Here is a 21,459-nt window from a genome sequence, read left to right as displayed (position 1 = left end):
TGTGTGTGTGTGTGTGTGTGTGTGTGTGTGTGTGTGTGTGTGTGTGTTGTGTTTTTTTTTTTTGGCTGAGGTTGGCACAGCACTGGTTCTGCCTAGCTACGCTGCACAAACATGATGACATGATCCGCCTCAACAACTGCATCCCTGGCCCAGTTTATCCTCTTAGCACTGAAAGTACAGTAAGCCAAAGCTGCGTGGTCGCAGGTCATGAGGGTGGAAGTGCTCAGAGGGCCCGTATCAGCTGTGGACGCTGGAACCAAAGCCAAAGTCCTGTGCTTTTGATTACAGGTGAATTTTGGGGATTTTCATTTTATTTCTCCCCCTTTTTTTTTTTTTTTTTTTAGGTGGTACAAAAAATGATGTGGTTGATGGACCATGTGTTCAAATACACCAACTTTGGCCTAGTGTCCCAGATCCATGGGGACTTCTTCATCAGACAGGTAAGAGACCCACAACTGGTACTTTTAACACTGTGAGAAATGTTGGTGTTTTTATTGTCACACCTGTTATTTGAACATAACATGCTCTGCATCACATTAACACTAAACATACTAACATCCAGCTGTGAGGCAGGGTTTATTTTAGTCTGTAAATTAGCCTCAAGGCTACATTGTCAATTGTCGCTGGTACAAGAAAGACTATTTTCCCCTCACATGTCAACACCTTGTTTCCCCTGAAGGTTTCAGGATAACAACGTAGACCTTTTAGGCCATCGTTATTTCAACCTCCCGGCTACTGCAGGCCTGTTTTTACTGCACGTTGCAAAGCGGAGTCACTACCCGTCTGCTTGTCCCAGCTGGACAGCAGATATGTTGGTGGGATTCGGGCGTCCTCTGAGAAGGATAACAGCAGTGGACAGTAGTGTGTGTGTGTGGGGGGGGGGGGGGGCTGCCCTTTTGTTGTGGAGGCATGTGGAACAGAGCAGCCTGCTTTGACAGGCCGACACGTGTAGCCGACAGGGCTCCTATTGGTCGGGGGTGTTCCTGGAATATCGTGCAGGTTTGGGAGGTTTATCCCACACAGGGAACAGGGATTCCCTGCGTAGGACCATGCTTGGGGTTCATTAACAATTTTAATAGATTTTGATTCCTGCAAAATCCAGGAAACTGTAACACGATTTTAACATAACATTTTGGAGGACTTAATGCACAAAAGAGTTACTCAAAAATAATAAACAGTCTGCAAGGCGGACATTGTTATGCATATTCAAAAAATACCATTCAGCCATGGCCCGTCAGTATCATGTCCTTCAACTAATATACATGGTCATCCACTTCTAATAATCAGTTTTAGAACTGCCGTTTGTGCTTCTTGACATTCATCCGATATCTGCAGACAGCTGGCTAGGTAGCATTAGCTGGCTAGGTAGCATTAGCTGGCTAGGTAGCATTACCATACCCAGCCAGTCGAGAAGGACTAAATGAAGTTGAATCTGCACACAGATAATGTATCTCGTAACCAGAGACGATATCTCGTCAACGAACGGCACAGATTAGTGTGCAGTTTTTTTGTCAGCTTGTCCCTCATCTAAAGTTAAATGCAGCTGTGTCACTACGAGACATCTGGAGTCACAGGAATGTCACAATGATGACATTTAACTTATCATGCAAAAAACACACATTGAATTTGGAGAATAAATTCTGATATTGCTCAGCCCTCCTTTCTGTATGTAGGAATACATCAGTTTATGTACATTTGATGTACTTAGATGTTACTTTTCTGTGGGGCTAAACAGGACTTGTTGGCATCAGCTCCTAAAGGGCAAAGATTAAAAAAAAAAAAATAGATTTAAATAACAGCACTGCTAATGTTGTGTGTGCCCGCACACCCCTCTCACACGTTCTGAGCTGCAAAAACACCACAGCCATGGAAAGGGGGAATTCCGTTTTGTTTTTTTTAGGTCATGGAAATGCTTTGCCGTGGAATTTGACATCTGGCTCTGTGCCGAGGGTGAAGCACCCCGAGCCCACTCACGGACGGACGGGCCGGAGTGGAAGGCCGTTAGCGGACCGGGCCACTTCTGTCATCTCCCCCCTCTGTGATCCCCTCTGGCATCCTTGTGTGTTCATTCTTGACATCCTTCCCCCACAATACTTCACGTCCACCCAGCACAGCCAGCATCTGGCCCCGCCTCCCAAGCATCTGCTGTCCACTCGGGATGTAGCATCACTATGCACGGCACAACACAGCAGGCTTTGATGGCCCGAGCACACGTACTTGTTGCACACGTCTGTTAATGGACTTTTTCTACTTCAAATTAGACGCATTCCTCAAATTAGTGATTCATGTAGTTTTTTATTTAAAGGATGTAGAAAGCTGATTCCATGTTTATATTCTGAATATAGCAGCTGTTGACATTTTCTGGTTACATTTCAGCCACCTAGTTAGACAGAATCCTCACTGGAGTCAAGTAAAACTGGTACAGTAAGGTAATACTAAGTGTGAGTGCATATTTATTTACACATATGATGAATAGATGGTTCAAAAATCCCTGCTGTGTTCAGTTAAACACACCCATGTTTGTGCATAGAAACAGTTCTCATGAGAAACAACCTCAAGGAATTTCCTTTTTTATTTGAAATGAAGACGGTTACAACATGTGCAATAAAAGCATCAAAAGAACAAATGAGCTCATATGTATGCATACAGATAAATAGACTGTCGCCTATAAGATCTCCTTTCAGTGCCGCAACTACACACACAACAAGCGCTGCTATCCATAACTCATAATAATTCATGTTGATGCATCATGAATAATGTTGGTGTAGTATTCCTAAATTAATGTGCTATTTAGGATTTTTGGGAATGCATATATTGAAAAGAACGCTCACTGTGTATGCTCGCATGTGGCTACATGTGTGCTCACATGACACATGCAGAGTCCAGCCCCTTTTTTTTTTCAAACTATAATTGCTTGCATTGTGCATTTTCTCAACGTCTTTCTGTTGTTTCCACAGGGTAAAGCTTACCGAGACAAGCAGCTGATTTACCTGAAAGATCACCTAGAGAAATACTACCACAGCCGCGACAGGAAGTGGATAGTGCTGTTCCCGGAGGGCGGCTTCCTGCGCAAGCGGCGGGAAACCAGCCAGCTGTTCGCCAAGAAGCATTCTCTCCCCCACTTGACCCACGTCACGTTGCCTCGTCTCGGGGCCACGCAAGTTATCCTAAAAACCCTGTCAGCCCAGCAGGAGAACGGCAGCGTGGGCAACGAGACTGGGACCCCTAACCAGACGGGTAACTAGCCCACATTCAACCTTTTCTGATCAAATTTTGTTTTTTATACTGGAATATTTGTGCGATCTATTTGGATCTATGAAGTTTATTTGGGCTTGGTTTTACGACCGTAACATGTTTTTTAGTATCTTTCTCGCCCCTTTTATGTCTTGATTGGAGAGTAAGAAGTAGATACAGGTGGCGAATTACATGCAACACTTCCTCAGCTGTACATGATTTTGATTGCGTTGTTCCTTGAAGCCCGAGGCCACCAGGGTGCCCCTCTTCCCTCAAAATGAACCTTCGGTAATGTTTTAGTGTCGTGTTCATCTCAGCCTCTCATCGCATCTTAAAATGAGACAACACTGCACTGAACTGTTAAATGGATTATGAGTATTTTGTGTTAAGACACTTGATTCACTAAACACAAGTGAGCTTTGGATTGAACTTGGAGGTGTTCTTTGAAGTTGTGGGATTTTTTTTTTTTTCCATATTGATTGAATGTTCTGGAAAAAATGATATATTTTGTCTTTACTACAGTCTCTGTGAACTGTAGCTCATGGCAGAATGTGATCATATGTTGGCTTGAAGGCCACGGACGGAGCATGTTTCAAACATGAAGCATTAAATCACTGCCTCTGTCCTCTGGGAGTCCTGTTTTAAATCATAGGGGAAGTAACGGGTGACATGCAGAGAGGTGCGAGGAATTGCATCAAAGTCCCTGAAACCCCGCTGGTTATTTTGCAGGAGTGTCATTTCTCCGTCTAGACACCAGCCCCAATTACAGCCAGTGAGCAGGAAGATAACTCTACAATTATCAACCTTTGAGAGGGAAATTTCTCTGTTTTTTTTACACTTTTTTTTTTAACTGAAAGGTCTTACTACACTTACTACCTTGGCAGGAACAAGATTTTTCCACCAATAATGCTCATGGTTTAACTCGGCAAAAGGATCCAGATGACATGGTAAACCCGCTTCTTGGAACCGTCCCCAGCATACAGCACCGCGTTCAAACGGCCGTAAACACACAGATGCAATGAGGTCCACCCAGCGGTCTCTGCTGGCTTTGGTTCAAAATCCATTTTAAGGATTTGCTGTGTTAATAGTGATTTGGAGAGACTTTGGGCCGGCACTATTGAGAACGTGGCTCAGGGACTTTAGCCTTCCACAAGTCTGCTAACGCAGCTCTGTGTCCGACGGCCTCAGCACTAACGGCAAGAGGCTGTCTGTTCATCCCTCTGCAGGACGGACTGTCAAACCAAAGGAGTGTTTCTTAATCAGCTGTCGTAAAAATGGAGATAAAGACGAGAACTGCTTTATTTATGGGCTAAATTTTATGCTGTGTGTGCAAGTTTTTGTTTTGGCTTTTCTGCAAATTTAGCACGAAGACGGTACAAAGTCACTAACGACAGCAGATGTTTCGTTTATAACCTCGGGCACGAAGGGGATTTTAAAAACATTTTTAGCGTTTTAGTGGTGTCACAATATATATTTCCCTGCTTTGGTGTAGTTCCAGTTCATACCCCAGTTCTTCCTTTTTCTCCTCCTGTCCTTTGGTCTCTTCCAGCCGCTCAGGAGGAGAGGAAGCTGGTTGCTGCAGTAGCGCTCGTCCTTCTACTTGAATCTAGCTAATGGCATTAAAACCTAGGACACTATAGTGTGTGTGTGTGTGTGTGTGTGTGTGTGTGTGTCTGGCTGATGAAAGACACGGCTCTGTCTGCCTCTGATGCTCTGCAGAGGTGCCCAGAGCTTGCTGACTCACTCAAGAGACAAATGGGCCACTTGGAGGAAATAGGATTTGATGTAAATGTGTGTGTCGCTGTGCATCAGCCGCGCAATGTCAACTGGGCTACATTCAGCGCTCTGCGCAGATACGAGGCACACGGGTCACTAGTCACCAGTGAAGCCTGCAGAAAGTCTCCGTGTGCAGCTCAGACCGATGAGGTTTCATGTGTTTTATAAAACTGTGTTTGCAGCTGGCAGGTTTGCAAAGTCCGTCGCTGTGAGTCATTTAGGGTGGGAACGGAGCTCCGTGTGACCCAAAGGTAGATGTGTTTTGATAGCGCCAACCAATCGGAGGCTGTTTCTGTCCACGTTTAGTCAGTGGGAGGGGACATGTGTGGGTTTCAAGTGTTGTAATTGGCCCGCAGAGTGGCCTGATGGGGAGCCAGATATCTGCCCGTGTGTTTCCTTCCTCTTAACTGTTTACAGAAGGACAGGGCCTCTCTGATGCCATTTTTAATTACCGTGGCTGCTGTTATTACAGTATTGTTTGTCACAGCACACGGGGCACCAGCGATACCTTGGCTTGGGGCCCCGTTCGTTGGCTCACAGGAGACGATGGCTGCCTTTCAACACACTTGGACAGACCTCTAGATCCAATTACCCATGCAGGGATAGGTGGTAGCCATTCCCTCCAATACCAAGGATACCTATCGAGTCACAGTAACAGTGATATACATGAGCCAGCAGCATGTTTCTAGCTGGTTGTTGTTGTTGTTGTTGTTGTTGTAACCAGTATAATACTAAGTGAACCAAGGTGTGCATTCATTCAAAGGACTTGTGTCATTCATACCCTCACTTTGCATGTTGGTGATCAGTATAAGATGTAGTAGAGACCACCTTGCTGTTGCTGCTGGTAAAAATACATAAGTAGCCAACGGTAATAAACAATTACTTCTGATGTTGTATTAGGAACACATCAGCCTCAGGCCGCTAGCTTGGTTAGCATTGTATTGTGAATCTGTGATATAATAGATTTTCTGGAAGATCAATTAGGACACACGTGTAAACATCCAATATGATCGCAAAGCCTTATAAAGTCTTGCTCATCGATTTGCAACAAAATGCTGAATACACTCAGTTATGAAAGGCGTGGCTATCACAGTATAAACATGGCAAAGTCATTACGATAGACCATTATATTCTCTCATAGTCTCACTCTACAACTGACAGTTTTACTGCTGTTGACTTGGATAGGTTGGATAGGTTGTGATGTTAACTTGGCAAATGAGTTGTAAGAATGTAGCTCCGCTCTGTCACACGGTTTGTTTACCTCTAGTAAAGACGTTGTGCTCAGAGAGGGAGGCGTTCGCTGCTCAGTGACAGCAGCCTGTGACGTTAGCCGGCCTGTTAAATATGCACGGCTTCACATCGACCTCGCTTTAGATCTGTCCGTGGCGTCTGAGGCCGCTGGTGTTTACTCCTTTTACATTTGACGAGCTAGTTCAGCTTAACGGAACACGCCGGCGTTTCGTTAATGCACTTGTTTGCCGTCAAAGCCCACAGTCGGGTGTTAAGGGTGTTTCATACCTGCGCGTTCAGCACAAAGACAGATCTGGGATTTGCTTAGAATAGATCAGCTCTCATGCTTGATGCGAGGGGAAACGTGTAGCTTCTGCCGAAAGTAAAGAAATATGGCTTTCAGCAGGTTTATGTTGGTGGATGGGCTCTCGTTTGTTTTCTCTCCACTCCCAATAGTCACACACATTGACACACTGAAGTAATGCCAACCTTATTTACAACCGGCAAGAGGTTTAATGTAGAGAAAATACAACATATACGTTTGTGTTTACATGCAGGTGACCCTGCGTAGTGTGTATAAATACACACATATTTATCACATGTTTAGCATTCCCTCTGGTCAACCATCGTCCTTCTGTCTTCTTTCTTTCTTTTCCTTCTGTCGTCTTCTCTTTCTCACCCTGCCACTAGGCTTTAATTTGATTTGTTTTGTGGTAATTTATTGGTATGATAACATGACATAAAGGATTAGCTTTTGAGGTGAAAATGATTCTGTTGCTGTGACTGCCCGCCACTGTTCTTAAGCTGGATGACCAGGGTTCATCGAAGGGCCGCTGAATCTCTCCCAGCCGTGTGTCCTTCCCCCTCACAGCCTCGTTGGCTGAGGCTAAACGAGAAGGCTCTCACCGTGTGGATTATTTGAGTATGCCGTCCTTAGAATGTGTCCTAACTTCCCGTATTTGTGTTTTCCTACCATGGCAGGTAATAAACGTAAAGGCCTGCAGTGGGTCGTAGATGTGACCATAGCTTACCCCAAAGCCAGACCCATGGACATCCAGACCTGGATCTTTGGCTACAGACCTCCTACAGTCACGCATGTACACTACAGGTAAGAATAAAATATACATTTCATCATATGAGGAATGTATACGACCAGAGAGTCACACCCCAGGTCGATAACAGAGCTACACTTTGGTACACAGATACTTTGAGACTCTTAGTGTGACTCACATTGGCAGCGTTCACTTGTTTCGACTAAGAGCTTTATGTTCATTCGCCCACTGATAACACAAGTTCACTACAGACGAACGCACCTTGCATACCTCGTGAGTCAGCAGAACACGCCTGACTTTAAAGTCTCCCCGTGGAGTTTCAGACCTCTAGTAGCGCCTTGGAGCTGCTTTTCTACGACTTGTTTTATCTCCTGCACTCGTGGGACATTTCTAAGCACTGAATGTGACTGATTATTGTGTTTGAGGCAAAACATGCATAGGAGAAAGTAGTTGGTGATATTGCAGTGTTTTAAAGTACACGTTGGCTTGAAATGTAACAATAAGGGGGGGAAAAGCAAAAAAGCAGGTTGTAATACAAAGTAAATGCACAGCCCATCCTGATATTCTGTTGCCAAGAATATCACTTCTCTAATACAGTGAATGCCTTTGCCCCTCCACGTTGTCCTGCCGTGTCCTCCAGGTTCCCCTCTGTTGCTAATCCACACCACTCGAGGATATGATGGAGGTGGGCCAGGATTAGATTTTCTGTAGGCTCTGCTCAGGATAAACGTGGCCCTTTGTGCATTGTCTTGACAGACTAGATCATAAGTGATGTAACCGAACTCAAGCAGCAGTCATCTTGACCAGCCTCCTGTCTAAAGCTTTTGTGTGTGTGTGTGTGTGTGTGTGTGTGTGTGTGTGTGTGTTCACCTCTGTGTGCAGGGTGTAAAAGGGCAAAGTTAAAGATGATTTATGATCTCTGGTTTCCTGGCTCCTCTCTTGAGGCGTCTCCTCCCGCGTGGGCTAAAGCTAAGCACTCATTAAGTCTAATTAGAAGAGCAGAGGAGGCACTGGTCCCACCCACTCTTTAATCAGCCATTGACACAATCAGCTTCCCTCGCTTCGTCAGCAGCTCTGCAGGGCGGGGGGGACGGACAGGGAGGCACCCGACCAAGCTGAAGGCCCAGCTGTTCCTGTTACAAGTGTGGAAAACGAGGATTCCCTGTCTCACTGTGTGTTTCAGAGTGTGTCACGCCTCTTCATCCCCTTCTATTCTATTGTTATTTATATTACGATAACTTCTGAAGTCATCGTGTTGTCACAAAACATTCCGAAAAGAGAAACCTCACATGCAGCGTCAGGGCAGCGAGTGTCGGCTGCCGGCTATTGATGATTCAGCGTGTTGAATCTGCAGCTGGCATACTGTGTGTATTACAGCTCCCTGATTGGATGTTCAGCTCTGCAAATCAGTGACTTCATCCATTTAGTGAGGCGTCTCCTTTTTTTTTTTTATTTGTCTTTTGTTGTTCTGCATGCAGAAGAAGACCGTTTCACCAGATTTGCATTATCATGAAAATGGTTGGCTAGTTTAATCTTTGTTAGATGCTTGGTCTTTTGGTCTTTTTGTTTTTTTAATACAGACTACTGACTAGTTATCCTTTACTGGGCTGCATACATCACTGCTGCGCCTCGACTTCAAATGGGCCGCTGAGAATTTCAGCAATATTTTAGATGAATCCACGTTTTTTTTGTTTTTTTTTTTAAATACTTCCACCTCCCTCCTCCTCTCGCTGCCTCCACACCTCAGCCCCGCCCTCCCTCTCTCGCCGTGTCTCCTGCCCTCCCTCCACATAATCTCAGCCTTCCAGATCGCGGCATCATAAGCCCTCTGTGAATGGCAGATGGGAGAGCTAGGTGGGTGTATAGAGGCAGAGCGAGGGCAGTAGTGGGTGTTAAATATGTTGAAATGCTTTTCTTTTAAAGGCACCATCTCCTCTCTTTCTCTTTTTTTTGTCCTGCTCTGTGCGTTTCTCAAAGCTGCTGTTTGAAAATATCTAAAAGGTGATTTATTGTGTCTTGAGTGTGCCTGGTCATCACACGGATGCTTTCTAGCTGCACACCTGCCTTTCTCTCCGAGACGCGGCACGAGTTACCGCTTTAAGATATCGGAGGCAGATCTTTGTAAAAAGGTTGCAAGTTAGTCGTTACTAGATCTGATGCGACATTTCCTACTTTTCTTTTCTTTTTTTTTTTTTTTTTTCTTTTTTTTTTTTTCAAACAAACTTCTGCATATGCAGGTTATGAGAATAGCAAACGCATCCTTTCCATCAAGAAACTCTTAGGTCGGTTAGTTGTGTTTTTGTGTAACATTGGTGTTTTTAAAGGACTTGTTCTGATTCTCCCAAAGAGAGAAAATGAATGTGTAGACGATACAGTTTGTGTCCTACTTCTTTACTCTGAAACCGACTTCAAACATGCTCGCTCATAAAGATCAGGGTGCGCTGACATCTGTGTGGCGATAAAGTCAGCACAGCACAGGTCATGTCGTCCACGTATCGGACGGTGGTTTTATGGCCGCCTCGGTCTGACCTCTGCACTGATAAGAGGTCGATGCTCTCATGCCGTTGTTAACCTTCACACCCTCCACGCGGTCACAGGGACCAGGTGAGAGGGTGCTACAGATCAGGAGATCACTTTCTTAGTAAGATGGGGTTTAGTGGCAGTTAAGCTGTTGAATTTAATATCTCGTGGGCGGTCTGCTTTCACACTACACCATTTCCCATTCAGTTGTTTACTTTATGATCAGCCGTCCGGCTACATCCGCTTGTTTCACTCTCTTAAAGTAAACTTCCGTTTTAGCCACTGATGTGACATCACAGAGGCATCAGTGGATTATATATTATTTTAAATAAATTGTTTCTGTTGTTGTTACTCAAACACCTGATGGCAACCGGACACTAGTGCACATGTAACATGTTTGTGTGAGCGGAGGCTGCTGTCAGTTGTTTCTAACCATAATGAAAATGTTTCATCAGTCACCAGAAATACTGCGACAGCTTATTAAAAGCTTCTCTTTTTCTTTTTTTCTTTTTTTTACATCTGTCTGTGAAGTCATGTCCAAACTATCTCCTGGAACATGGACAGCTTTGAGCCAGAGAAGAAGCAGATTAAGGACTAAATAAAGCAATTAACAAGTGGGCTCCCACCGTCCTATAACTTTTCTCCGATTGCAGATGAAGGTTCGGCTTTCTGCAAGCAAGAGCCCATAAGAGCGCTCAAAAGAGGCTCGTTTCTCCCCGAGCAACACCGGCTGTTAACTTCAATATTCACCTTTTGCCACATTCTGCCCGAGAGCAGGCCTCCCAGGGCACCGCTTTGTTTCTCAAGATCTCACAGCAAGAGAGATTTAGGGACGCATAGAGTCCCCAAACAATGACCAGACTCTTCCAGCTAATTAAATTAGCTTCCCAGGCCAGTTAGGATGGGACATAATATCTTAAGAATAAGAGCTTTACAGAAGCTAAATGGTTCAAACAAGGCAGTAAGTCTGGAGGATCAAACGTGTCTGATTTGCCCGCTTCATAACCTGAATTTAACTGAATTTCAGAAATGTTATCACTTGTCTGTGGAACTATATTTTAATAGTCGTCATCTGTCAAACTCTATATATGTTCCAGAAAATGTAGCGCAGGTTCTCACTGGGGCTGGACGGTGGAGCGACTTTAATGGTATATCGATATATGTATTCAAACGAGATATCGGATAAGACGATACCGTTTATATCAATAAAGTTTGATGATGAGTTTCATAACCTGTTTGTATCTCTCCTCCTCTCTCAGTGCAGCGGTAGTAAATGTACAGTTTAGGTTTCAGTTTGTATATGAATGAAAAACCCTGCGTTACCTCAGGACCAACATTTAAGCCTGTGGGCATGTTCATCAAGGTCTGGTCTTTAACTCTGAAACTGGCTGCATTATATTGTTAAATGTATTGAATCAAAGCAGTCCTCAATAGTTTGTCTGAAACGTAGCTTTCACTTTGTCATGTGTTATGATTTGTGTTTTAATTAAAAAGTGCCGCTGACATCTCACACGTGACTTTGACTTTCAGCCTAAACACACGTGATCTTTGGTCGGTATCGACCAGTCCCAGCACACACGTGGCGAGAGTCCGATTGATGGTTATTTACAGAAGACGCTGCAGCTCTCTCTCAGCCGTCTGCGTGTCTGCCACGGTGTCCGGTTAACAAGCCGGCCGCTGCCAAGTGGGTTAGGGTGGAAATGAGAGTGCTGCCACGGCCCCGTGCCAACACATCACCAGATCCCACCACCACTACTGCCAGGCTTGTGCTCACTCCAGCTTCTCAAATGTGAGGATTTGATTACAGTTACTTGTCGCCCTAATCCGAAATAACCCACACGACTGGAGCGAGACGTGCGCTATTGGTAGCCACCTGAATGTAGAGGTTCGGGGAGATTGAGAACTGAATCGGCAGCAGTTGACCTCCACTCGACGCCAAAAGATCATGAATAGTTCAGCTGTAGGAAAGCTCTGTGGCCGCCACCTACAACCCAAATCCCTCACTGCTCAAACCTCCTGATAATTGTCCCACGCCGGCTCCTGTACTCCTCTGACGGCATCACGGAGCGATCTGTTTACATTGACAGGACTTTGGCAGGCTTCCTCAGCTGGAGCTGGTGTGAAACGCTCTCTAGGCTCGCATGTGTTACATTTAGGAATTCATTCATTTCGTGACTTATATTTAATGACAACAACACCTTCTCCAATCACTGCTGGGAAAACAAATTGTAATTTTCACTCTTAATTTATACTCTTAATGGGAACTACATGTGCAGCCGAAAACAACAAATTACCACCGATCGGCAAACAGTGTTCTAGTGGTGGCTTGCTTGGTTCATACTTTGTTTTATTTGCTACTTTGTGTCCACATATTATCGTATCAGTGTTACTTTTAAGGGGCATTATTGGGGTCTATTGTTCTCAGCCACTTTCTGAATGCGGTTTCTCCTTTCTGGTGCTTTAAGGATCCATCAGTGCTAGTGGTTGGTTCCTATGGCATGAAAGACACCCGATATCCACAGACTGTGGGAGAAACGTTGTGGAACGTCTTGCTTTCACCTGTAATCAGCTTGTCAGGTGGCCACAGCAGTGTAGCTCCAGTTTTGGGAAGCCAGATCCACTCACTTATCCTCAAAAAGTCAGCGTTGGTAGAACTTTAAATAGGTGAATATGGTGGATGTTAGTCCGTTTTTATCTTTATAGTTAACACGAGTTTCATGCCGCTGGGGACAGGGTCTTGTTCAGAGTTGCCACAGAGGGACCGTGAACTGGCAGATCATGAGTAGAAGGGTCAATGTCAATGTTCAAGTTCCCTGTTCCATCTCACGATCTGTCCAAATTCCAAAGATCGAAAACTGTTGGGCATTTGTGTTTGAACAGTAACGTCATGATCGATTAATTATTTCTGGAATTAGTTGCTGATCCACTTTCAGTCTCAATCAGTCCTCTCCGCTCAGTTTTAGACCCCTAATCATCAGAATAAAGGCTCATTCTGAGCAAAAATGCCTCAAAAAGACACACTCCTGATTATAATCTATTTTGTAATATTGATGTTTTAATTGTTGGTATGGTGGCTCATGTATTGATATGTTCTTACCTGCAACAGAGTGGGGAGACGTGTTCTTAAACTGAGTTTAAACCACGTGACATCCTGACAGACTGCTGTTACATTTAGCTTAGATTGCTTTTTAAATATATATATATATATATATATATATATATATATAACTTTTTTTTTTTATTATTTGATCACTTCAGTGATCAATACTGGAACATGTGTCACTACCCTCTTACAGAAGCTCTCCTCATAGGCACAGATGATCTGTTATGGTTGATATTATCCAGGCGGGGATGTTGAGGAGCTGCTGGTCTGAGGCAGGAGACTGTAACCTCTGTTTTGAAGGTGACCAGGAGCTGCTCTGTGTGCAGCCTACTGGGGACCCCTTCTGGCTGGAGACAAGACTTCATCAGCACTGGCTTGTAAAAGCGACCCTTCATTATTTTCACAATGTCAACCGGTGCATCAGTCATTGTGTTTCAGCCTGCTGGAGATGTTTCATTTGAGGAATAAACAGCTAGTGGAGGTCGACGATTAGATGTCAGCTTCTCAAATATAAGGATTTGCTTGTTTCTTTCATCTTCTATAGCAGTAAAGTGACTATTTTTGGGGGTTTGGGCTGTTGATTGGACAATACCTAACTTTGAGAATGAACAAATACGAGGTGTGAGCTCGAAGGGATCAGATGAGAACATTTCTCCAGTACGCCGTGCTTTATTCACCAAGTGTTTTTGGTTATCTTGTCTTTGACAGGGTGATGTCTGAGGCTGTTTCTGGTTTCCTTATGTACACCGTTCATTCATCGATCATGTCACTGATTAATCGCCATGGATGCCGAGAAAACAAAATGATCACCCCACTTTTGTTAAATACATTTCTTTTTTTACGAAATATAATTTCTCGTGGTGGATACAAACGATTAAGTAAAAATACAAAAAATGTCATATTTTCAAGATATTTTCTAGCGAATTAAATCTTGGAAGTGGAGTATCAATTTTTCTTAATACGGGATTTTTCAAACCTTTTTCTTTTCCCACACACCAAAGTATTTTGTGGAGCTCCACGACTTGTCCGTCTCCTGTCAGGACCTCCTCAGCACTGGTGTCTCTCTGATGAGCCTGCCAGCTATTGAATATCCACGAAACATGCTGAAGCTTCAGTAAACACACCGACGGCTGTAATAGATTGCAGCTTTAAACAGTCTGCTCCGCTCAGGGACCCCGGCTGACGCCCTGAGTTTGGACAGCAGCATCCACGACAGATCAATGCAGACCGTTTGTGCCGAGTGAGACTCGGGTAATTCTTTTTTTTTTTTTTTTTTTTTTTTTTTTTTTTTTGTCTGCGTTTCATCTCTCTCTCTCCCTGTCTGTCTCTGTTCAGGATGTACCCAATAAAAGAGGTTCCCGTGGAGGCGAAGGCCCTGACTGACTGGCTGTATCAGAGGTTTGTGGAGAAAGAAGAGTTGCTGACCCACTTCTACGACACAGGTCTGTCTCACCATGTCAGGTTGTTAAAGTTGAACTGAAGTCTGAATTCTCCTCAATTTTACGTACAAGACATATAAACTATAACGAAACAGCAGCTATGGTGCATATCTTTTCTATTTTTCAAAAGAGGCTGACTGTTTACATGCACAAACTATTTATTTATCCATTACGGTAACTAGTGTGGAGTGCAGAGCAAAGTTTTTGCTGAGCAGGCATATGGAGAACGGAGATGCAAAGCCAAAAGATGTGATTCCCAGCATGCATGACTAAGAAACTGTTTCTCCAGGAAACCCCTGATTGTGGAAAGCAGGTTTCTTGTCACATGAAGTTTAATACATCTGCGTTATAGAGACAGCAGTCTGTAACTTGTCATTTGTGATTAGCATCCATCTCCTGAGTGCTGTGTTCGTCTCACGCTATGCGAAGAGAGGTTCTACTGTAGCTGGCGTAGGCCGTCTCTCATGGGTGCAGATGTAGCGGCTGCAAATGATGAGACTGTCAAAACTCCCAGCAGCAGTAGTCCTGTAACCTCAGTACTCCATACGTTACTCTGTGGATCACATCACAACATGGAGTAATGCCACGTTCACATCGTATCATTTCGACACTGGCTAAAATTCAGACTTTAAATCACAACATCTTGGTTGAACAAATTTTAAGAAATATGCACGTGAGCAAAATTGTGACCCGTGTGTATTTCTGTCCTCCTCACCAGGATCATTCCCCTCTCAAGACGGACTGAAGGAGGCAGTCTCCCGGCCGATGGTCCTGGACCCCGTGTGGCTGTGCATTATCCAGTCGCTTGCGGTCACCTCCGCCTACGTGTGGTACCGCGTCCTCCAGTACCTCTACTGCTGTTTATTTTGAGCGCGCTGATGAGGCGAGAGTCTTTTTGTTGGACCACTGGAAAAGCCTCAGGATTAGTTGGTGTGTGGCCCAGCATCATACCTGTCCCCCCCGCCCCCCCACCCCCCCACCCCCTACGATGGATGAATGTACATTTACAACAGTGGAGAGACTTAACAGGAATCCCAAAAAAACAAACCATATGAAGAACACAAACACGCTGAATGCAGATACCAATACAATAGGATACTGGTCACAGGCATAGCAGACTTGCACACAGCCCTAACACCACACACTCACTCCAACGGCCTAGCAGAATAATCTCTCGCACTCGTCACGACACATTTCGATGTTTACACGTAGACGCTCACAGGTACATAACTTTTTATTCAAAGTGAACGAAACGAGGCTCAGGACTCCTCCAGAGGATGCTCTGGACCGGACTCTCTCTCTGTTCCCCTCCTAGGCTTTAGCCGTAGTAGTTTTACAGAGTATAAAGTGTGTATGGACGCGCGAGTGAATACATGTGACTGGAAGCATAATGTCTGCCTTTATTCTTCTTCCTGGCGAGAGTTGATGAAGCCCACTGGACCTCTCTTTCGGCTGCTGACTAAGCCCGCCTGGTCACATCTTCCAGAGCGAGCGGCCGTACGGACGATGAGGCTGCGCAGCCCGCTGCTCCTCTGGCCTTCATTGCACTAAGGATCCATACTGCCCTAACTGCTCCCTGTCCCAGGAAATGTTCCTGTGTGGTAGCCGTCAATGTTTTCATTTTCTTTTGTTTTTCTTCCGTTAACCTGCATATCTCCACAACAACGGCCATTGTATTTGTTGTTGACGTCTTTCTGTCGAATTTATTTCACCCCCCCCCCCCTCCCCTGTCGAGGCAGTATTCTGAGCTCACTGAGAAAGGAGGATAATGTTTACACTGGCAGCCCTGCTGAAAGCCTAAAGGGATGGTGGCAATGATGCGGCTCTTGATTTAAGGATTTCTTTGTGAGGCGTTGGAGGGAGGAAGAGGAGAAGGTGCCGAAGTGCTTATTTTAAAAAGAGGAAGAAGAAAAAAAAGATGGTGGCACATGAAGCAAGAATTGAGTCTGATCGCCTAAAGAGCAACTCCCTCGTTGTGGATTCCCCTCGTTGTGGATTCCCCTTTTCATGCTCTGCTCTTCAACAGTCGTACACACACTTGACACAAACATGTGCAGCTACACACAGCAGAGTAGACATCTGTCGCTAAGGATCATCTCAGCAAGTAAGACTGAGAAGGCAGAGACTCTTATTCCCCCATTGGACTACATAGTTTTACAAATATTTAAGCCATATGCTTAGTGTCGTCGGGTGGGGAAAAGAAATGGAAAAATATGATTTTTATAGAAAGCTACCCTAATGATCAGCATTCTAAAATAGAGATTTTGGCTTACAGAACTATAGGTGTCATTACTGTAAATTTACAGCATAACCTGCCTAAGTGAGTGTGTGTGGTTGTCCTATTCCCCCCCGCCCGCCCCCCTTTTTGATATTTATGATTCATGTCGTGTTGCTCTGTTACGTCAGAGTGTGGCGGCAATTTCACCACGAGTGGTCAAATTTGATTTCATTTTAAATTACATGAAACCGTCGTCTTCATGTCATGGTATGTTTAAATCTTGTACATAACAAAGCTGAGGAAGAGTTTTAATTGTTAGGAATGACGGCATCGTTTCTCTTTTTGTTCTGTGATAATTTCAGAGAAATTTAGTTTTTAAAAAAGTCAATGTTTTAAAAAAAGAAAGAGGATTCTCCCTTCATTTCTCAGTGTTGACCTTGGTTTTTTATTTGTTTGTTTATGTTGATTTCCTGACTAGGAAGTCGTGTGCTTCAAGACAGAGCTACTGTACGTCCGTGTGCTGGCTGACACAACGTCTGCACAGCGACACATGGGCCCAGTTTCAAACTTGTACCATTGTACATTTTTACGTCATCAGGATTTAGTGGAAAACCTTGAATATCAAGCCTTACCTGATGTCCCGGTGGACCACAATCCCCTAAATAATGCTGTTTCCTCACACTCCCTCTCGGCAAACATTTGTTTTCAGGATTGTTTCTTGGCGTCGAGCTCAAACCGGGCCAGCGAGGAAGGGATCGCTCTTCACTGAGGAGGGAAGCTCTGGCAGGGCCCTGCAATGACGCAGCTGTTCTCTCTCAAATACACTTGTGTTGTGGTTTTGAGGTCCATCCTGTAATTTGCTTAGTCTGCTTAAATTAGGAAGATTATAGGGGAGCAGCAATTATCATCATCATCATGAACAAATGCATAAAATGTGCGTTTTGGTAGTTTACTGCCCTGCCTGCGTGCCCCTGTTGGTAGGAGCAGTGTGGAATGAGGAGAAAAGGGCCCGACTGGGTCGGTACAAACTCTTTAAATCAGGCGGTAAATGTGATTCATCCAGCGGCCCTTTCAGATTCCCCTCCGCCGTGAGAGTGAAAAGAAGCTTCATCTTTATTTTTCCTCACCTTCTCACTTCTTTCTTTTTTTTTCTTTTTTTTTTATTATTTTATTTATTTATTTTCTGACCATGTTTCCAAAGAAGGCAGGGAAAAAAATGTTTTCCTCGATGTGGTTTTAGGAAATAAACACAATAGGGATTTAAACAAATTATACTAGAGCTGTCTGTAATTTTCCATTTTGTACTTCTCCTTTAATTCCTAGCTGCACAGCCATTTTACAACACAAAAGACTTGTGCTGGAATAAAACATCATAAAGAAGCCAAACAGTGTTATGCTTTCTTTAACAAGTGTTATACACTTAAGTAGTGTATTCCTTTGCTGTTCAGTTCCTCTGTAGGTTTTCAGGTATGAATGCATTGGACATTTGAAGGGAAGCTTAAAGGATTATTTACACATTTTTGGGAATTATGCATAATCACTTTCTGGCCGAGAATTAGATGAGAAAATCGATACAAGTGTCATCCCTGAGTGTTAAATATGGAGCTGCAGCCAGTTAGTGTAGCTTAGCATAAAGACTGCAAGCAGTGGGGGAAGGCTATAGCTTAATCATCTTTAACAATAATGTGGTATGGAGCTGAGAAATAAAATTAGATTTTTTTAAATATAGTAGAGTAATATTAAGTTCATATGTATTATATCAATTGATTGGTGGTAAAGGGAAATTAAGGTTTTTGCTTTATTTAGCTGAAGGTTAAAGGAAAAAGAATAAAGCTTTATATTTGTTTTTACATTTCATTTTATCTAATATTTATTGACTTATCTTGTTATATTTGTGACTTGTCTGATAACTTTTACTTCATTTTGGCTCATTATTCGGGGGTTATGTGCCAGCCAGTAAAAAGTGCCTTGTAGCGTTAATACTTGTGTTTGTCATGTTAACTGGTGTTTATAACTTATAATTTGATTATTTTCTCTTATGGACAGAGCCAGGCTGGCTGTTCCTCTCTGCTTCCTGTCTCATATTTAATCAAGTTAGCTTCGTATTTAACAAACAGGAACTCGTGTCAATCATCTCATCTAACGTGAATTCTGCAAAAACCAATAAGCACGTTTCCCTATACGTCAAACTATTCTTTGATTCTTCCACAGTATGTAGGAATCCTGAGGGTCTGATAGGAACTTCAAAAAGGAAAGCATCCTTTGTAACCAATTTTAAATGACACTCGTGTTCAAAGTGTTCTCGTTTGTCTGCAAATGTAAATGTCAACTGTCACATTTTCACTTCACTCAGTTACTGAGAATGGTCTCCAGTTAACCGAAGCCCGTGTGTGCTCAGTCCTGTGCCCGTTGTTTAACTGTGGTGTCGGTCACCAGCTGTTGAAAGTCACTGGTTTATATTACACAGTTCTGATTTCAGCTGTGACGCCCAGTCTCTTGGTGTTGGGCTCGAGTCACTGTGAACTCTCTTGACCCTGGCAGACGGTTTACTGCTGCATCAACCGCAAAGGGATTATTAGTGTTTCCTGTCTGGAGCAAACCTACTGCACATCTGTGTACTACTGTATGGAGAAAAGATGTATATTGAGGTGAGGTTGGACAGAGGGAAGCACTCTCAGGAGAAATAAAGAGGTATTCAGTAAGGTAGTAATACCTCAATGTAAAGGTACTCAGACCTGCATTCAAAATCATACAGTATTCTTCAGCAAAATGATGAAGTAACAAAAGTTGAAGTACTTGCGTGTGTTGTATATGGTATATTACAGAATTATCACCTTTGCATTCATATGTGAGCAGCATTTTTGTTGTAGTTGGTTAATCTAAAGCTTTCTTTTTTTCACTGAATAATGGATGGTGTTTTTTAAGATATGTCTTTTTCTATGAAAAACAATCTGGAAAGTAGTAATTATGTCAAGTAGTTAAGTAAAAAGTATATTTCCCTCTGAATAATTGTAGATATGTGGTATAAGGAGACATACAACGGAGAGGAAAGTATAAAAAGGAATATTTTGACATGTTTGGAGTTTTTCTATCTTCCTGCCAAGAGTTAAGATTGATGCCACTCATGTCTGTAAAATAGATATGAAGCTAAAGCAGGCCGCCAGTTAGCTTAGCTTAGCACTCGACCTGAAACAGCTAGCCTAAGCTAGCTGTGACAAATATTTGGACAGAGTAAGCTTACTCTGTCCAAATATTTGTCTAGCTGCACCTTTTAAAGCTCACTAATTAAGATGGACTGAGCTATTTATTGATTGGGACCAGTTGTCAGGCAACCAGTAGAGACCTCAGGAAGTTACTAACCCAAGACAAGAAAGTGTTTCATAACTACCCTTACACTTCTGTTTTTCACTTCGTATTAAACAAGCAAGATACAACATGTTAATGAGGGAGCTTGTAGGTGCTGGTCGGCAGATAATGTTTTGAAACAAAGCCAGGCTAGTTGTTTCTCTCTGTTTCCAGTCTTTGTGCTAAGCTAACTAGCTGCCTGCTTTAGCTTCATATCTATTGTGCAGACATGAGTGGTATCGATCAACAAAGCCAAAAAGAGTGTGTCACTATATCGAACCCAATTTCTTTACAGTACTTGAGTGAATGTATTTAGTTACATTCCACGGCTGGCACTGTGAGTTTCCATCAGCACCAACAGTTCGAGATATGTGGAGGGTCTTCAGGAAAGCCGCGCGCTTCAGGCGACCAATGGCAATTGAGATTGAAAACAGCAGGATGTGAGCTGGAAAATGGGATTAAATATGCACGAAGCTACAATAACCAAAGGGCTATCAGTCAGGAGCCACGGTGTTGCTCAGCGTGGGGAGTAGCATCATCACCCTGCATTGACACTCCTCTTCCTCAGTACAGCTCCTCCTAAGGTCACCCACATTACACAGACTAATTCATCCCCAGAGGAACTTTTGTCCTCTGCAGAAGTAGTGTTCCTCCTCGGACACCTGCAATTAACTATTTCACGGGTACTGCTCCCCAAGGTCTTTAATGTCACACTTTGATGCCTGCTCCCTCATGAATGCTGCGGTGGTGGCAGTGTCCCTTGAGTCAGCAAGCACTAAAACATCCAGCTGTGAAGAGGAGGGCCGGGCTGAATGTCTCTGCAGCAGCTGCTGGCCCCTCCTGCTGTCACAGGAGAGCCTAATGACGGCTGGTCGGACCCTCGGTGTTGTTAGGATCAGACGTTCCTCATATCAAAATCACGAGAAATATATTGTCTTTTGCTCCTAGTAGTGTCAAACCATGAAGATGGGTTTCAGTGTTCTGTCTCCACCCCAATACAATGGAGGTAACCTCTTACCAGGGTCATCATCTCTCAGTGTAAACCTCTGCACATGAAAAGGCGCTTTGTTTTGCACAAATGAAACAACCATATAGTGTTCATCTGTGAGCTTTAGAGGTGCTGGTAGGTGGATTTTGTCGTGTTCAGACAAAGCCAGGCTGGCTGTTTCCACCTGTTTGTCGTTATGCTAAGCTAAGCTAAACGGCTGCTGGCGGTAGCCTCCATTTACCAGACAAGAGCGGTATCAATCTTCTCATCTCACTCTCTGCGATAAAGCAAATAACAGTATTTCCCAAAATGCCAAACTATTCCTTTAATATTTACTGTAATTAGCCTAATTATTAGCATATCAGTCAGGAGTCTGAAAGTCCAAAGGAAAGAAAGCACCCAGGTGATTGCCATTTAAAATGTAGGTCACCTTTATGTGTGTTATCTTGTCTTGAGAAGGCTCTTTGAGGGGAAACTGCACCCAAAAAAGAGTACCATAAACCTCCATAACAGCAAAGGTGAAGAGGTTATCCTGTAACGGAGCTGTCTGTCGC

The 21,459-nt window shown here is 43.7% G+C and overlaps 1 protein-coding gene across 1 annotated transcript in view; it reads left to right on the top strand.

Moving 5' to 3' along the window:
- The window catches only part of lpgat1 (lysophosphatidylglycerol acyltransferase 1), a 32,739-nt gene extending 14,985 nt beyond the window's left edge, over window positions 1–17,754 (top strand). The window contains exons 4-8 of the mRNA XM_031861528.1: window positions 345–440; window positions 2,958–3,237; window positions 7,222–7,348; window positions 14,251–14,357; window positions 15,073–17,754. Coding sequence (XP_031717388.1) covers window positions 345–440; window positions 2,958–3,237; window positions 7,222–7,348; window positions 14,251–14,357; window positions 15,073–15,224 — 762 coding nt within the window. The 3' untranslated portion in view covers window positions 15,225–17,754. The remainder of the gene's footprint in view (window positions 1–344; window positions 441–2,957; window positions 3,238–7,221; window positions 7,349–14,250; window positions 14,358–15,072) is intronic.
- The last annotated feature ends 3,705 nt before the right edge of the window (window positions 17,755–21,459 follow it).

The sequence above is a fragment of the Anarrhichthys ocellatus genome, unplaced genomic scaffold (genome assembly GCF_004355925.1).
Source record: "Anarrhichthys ocellatus isolate YVR2014 unplaced genomic scaffold, GSC_Weel_1.0 scaffold25, whole genome shotgun sequence".
NCBI classification, from domain to species: Eukaryota; Metazoa; Chordata; class Actinopteri; order Perciformes; family Anarhichadidae; genus Anarrhichthys; species Anarrhichthys ocellatus.
Note: the sequence above shows the minus strand (reverse complement) of the source record. Positions and strands in the feature narration are given on the sequence as shown.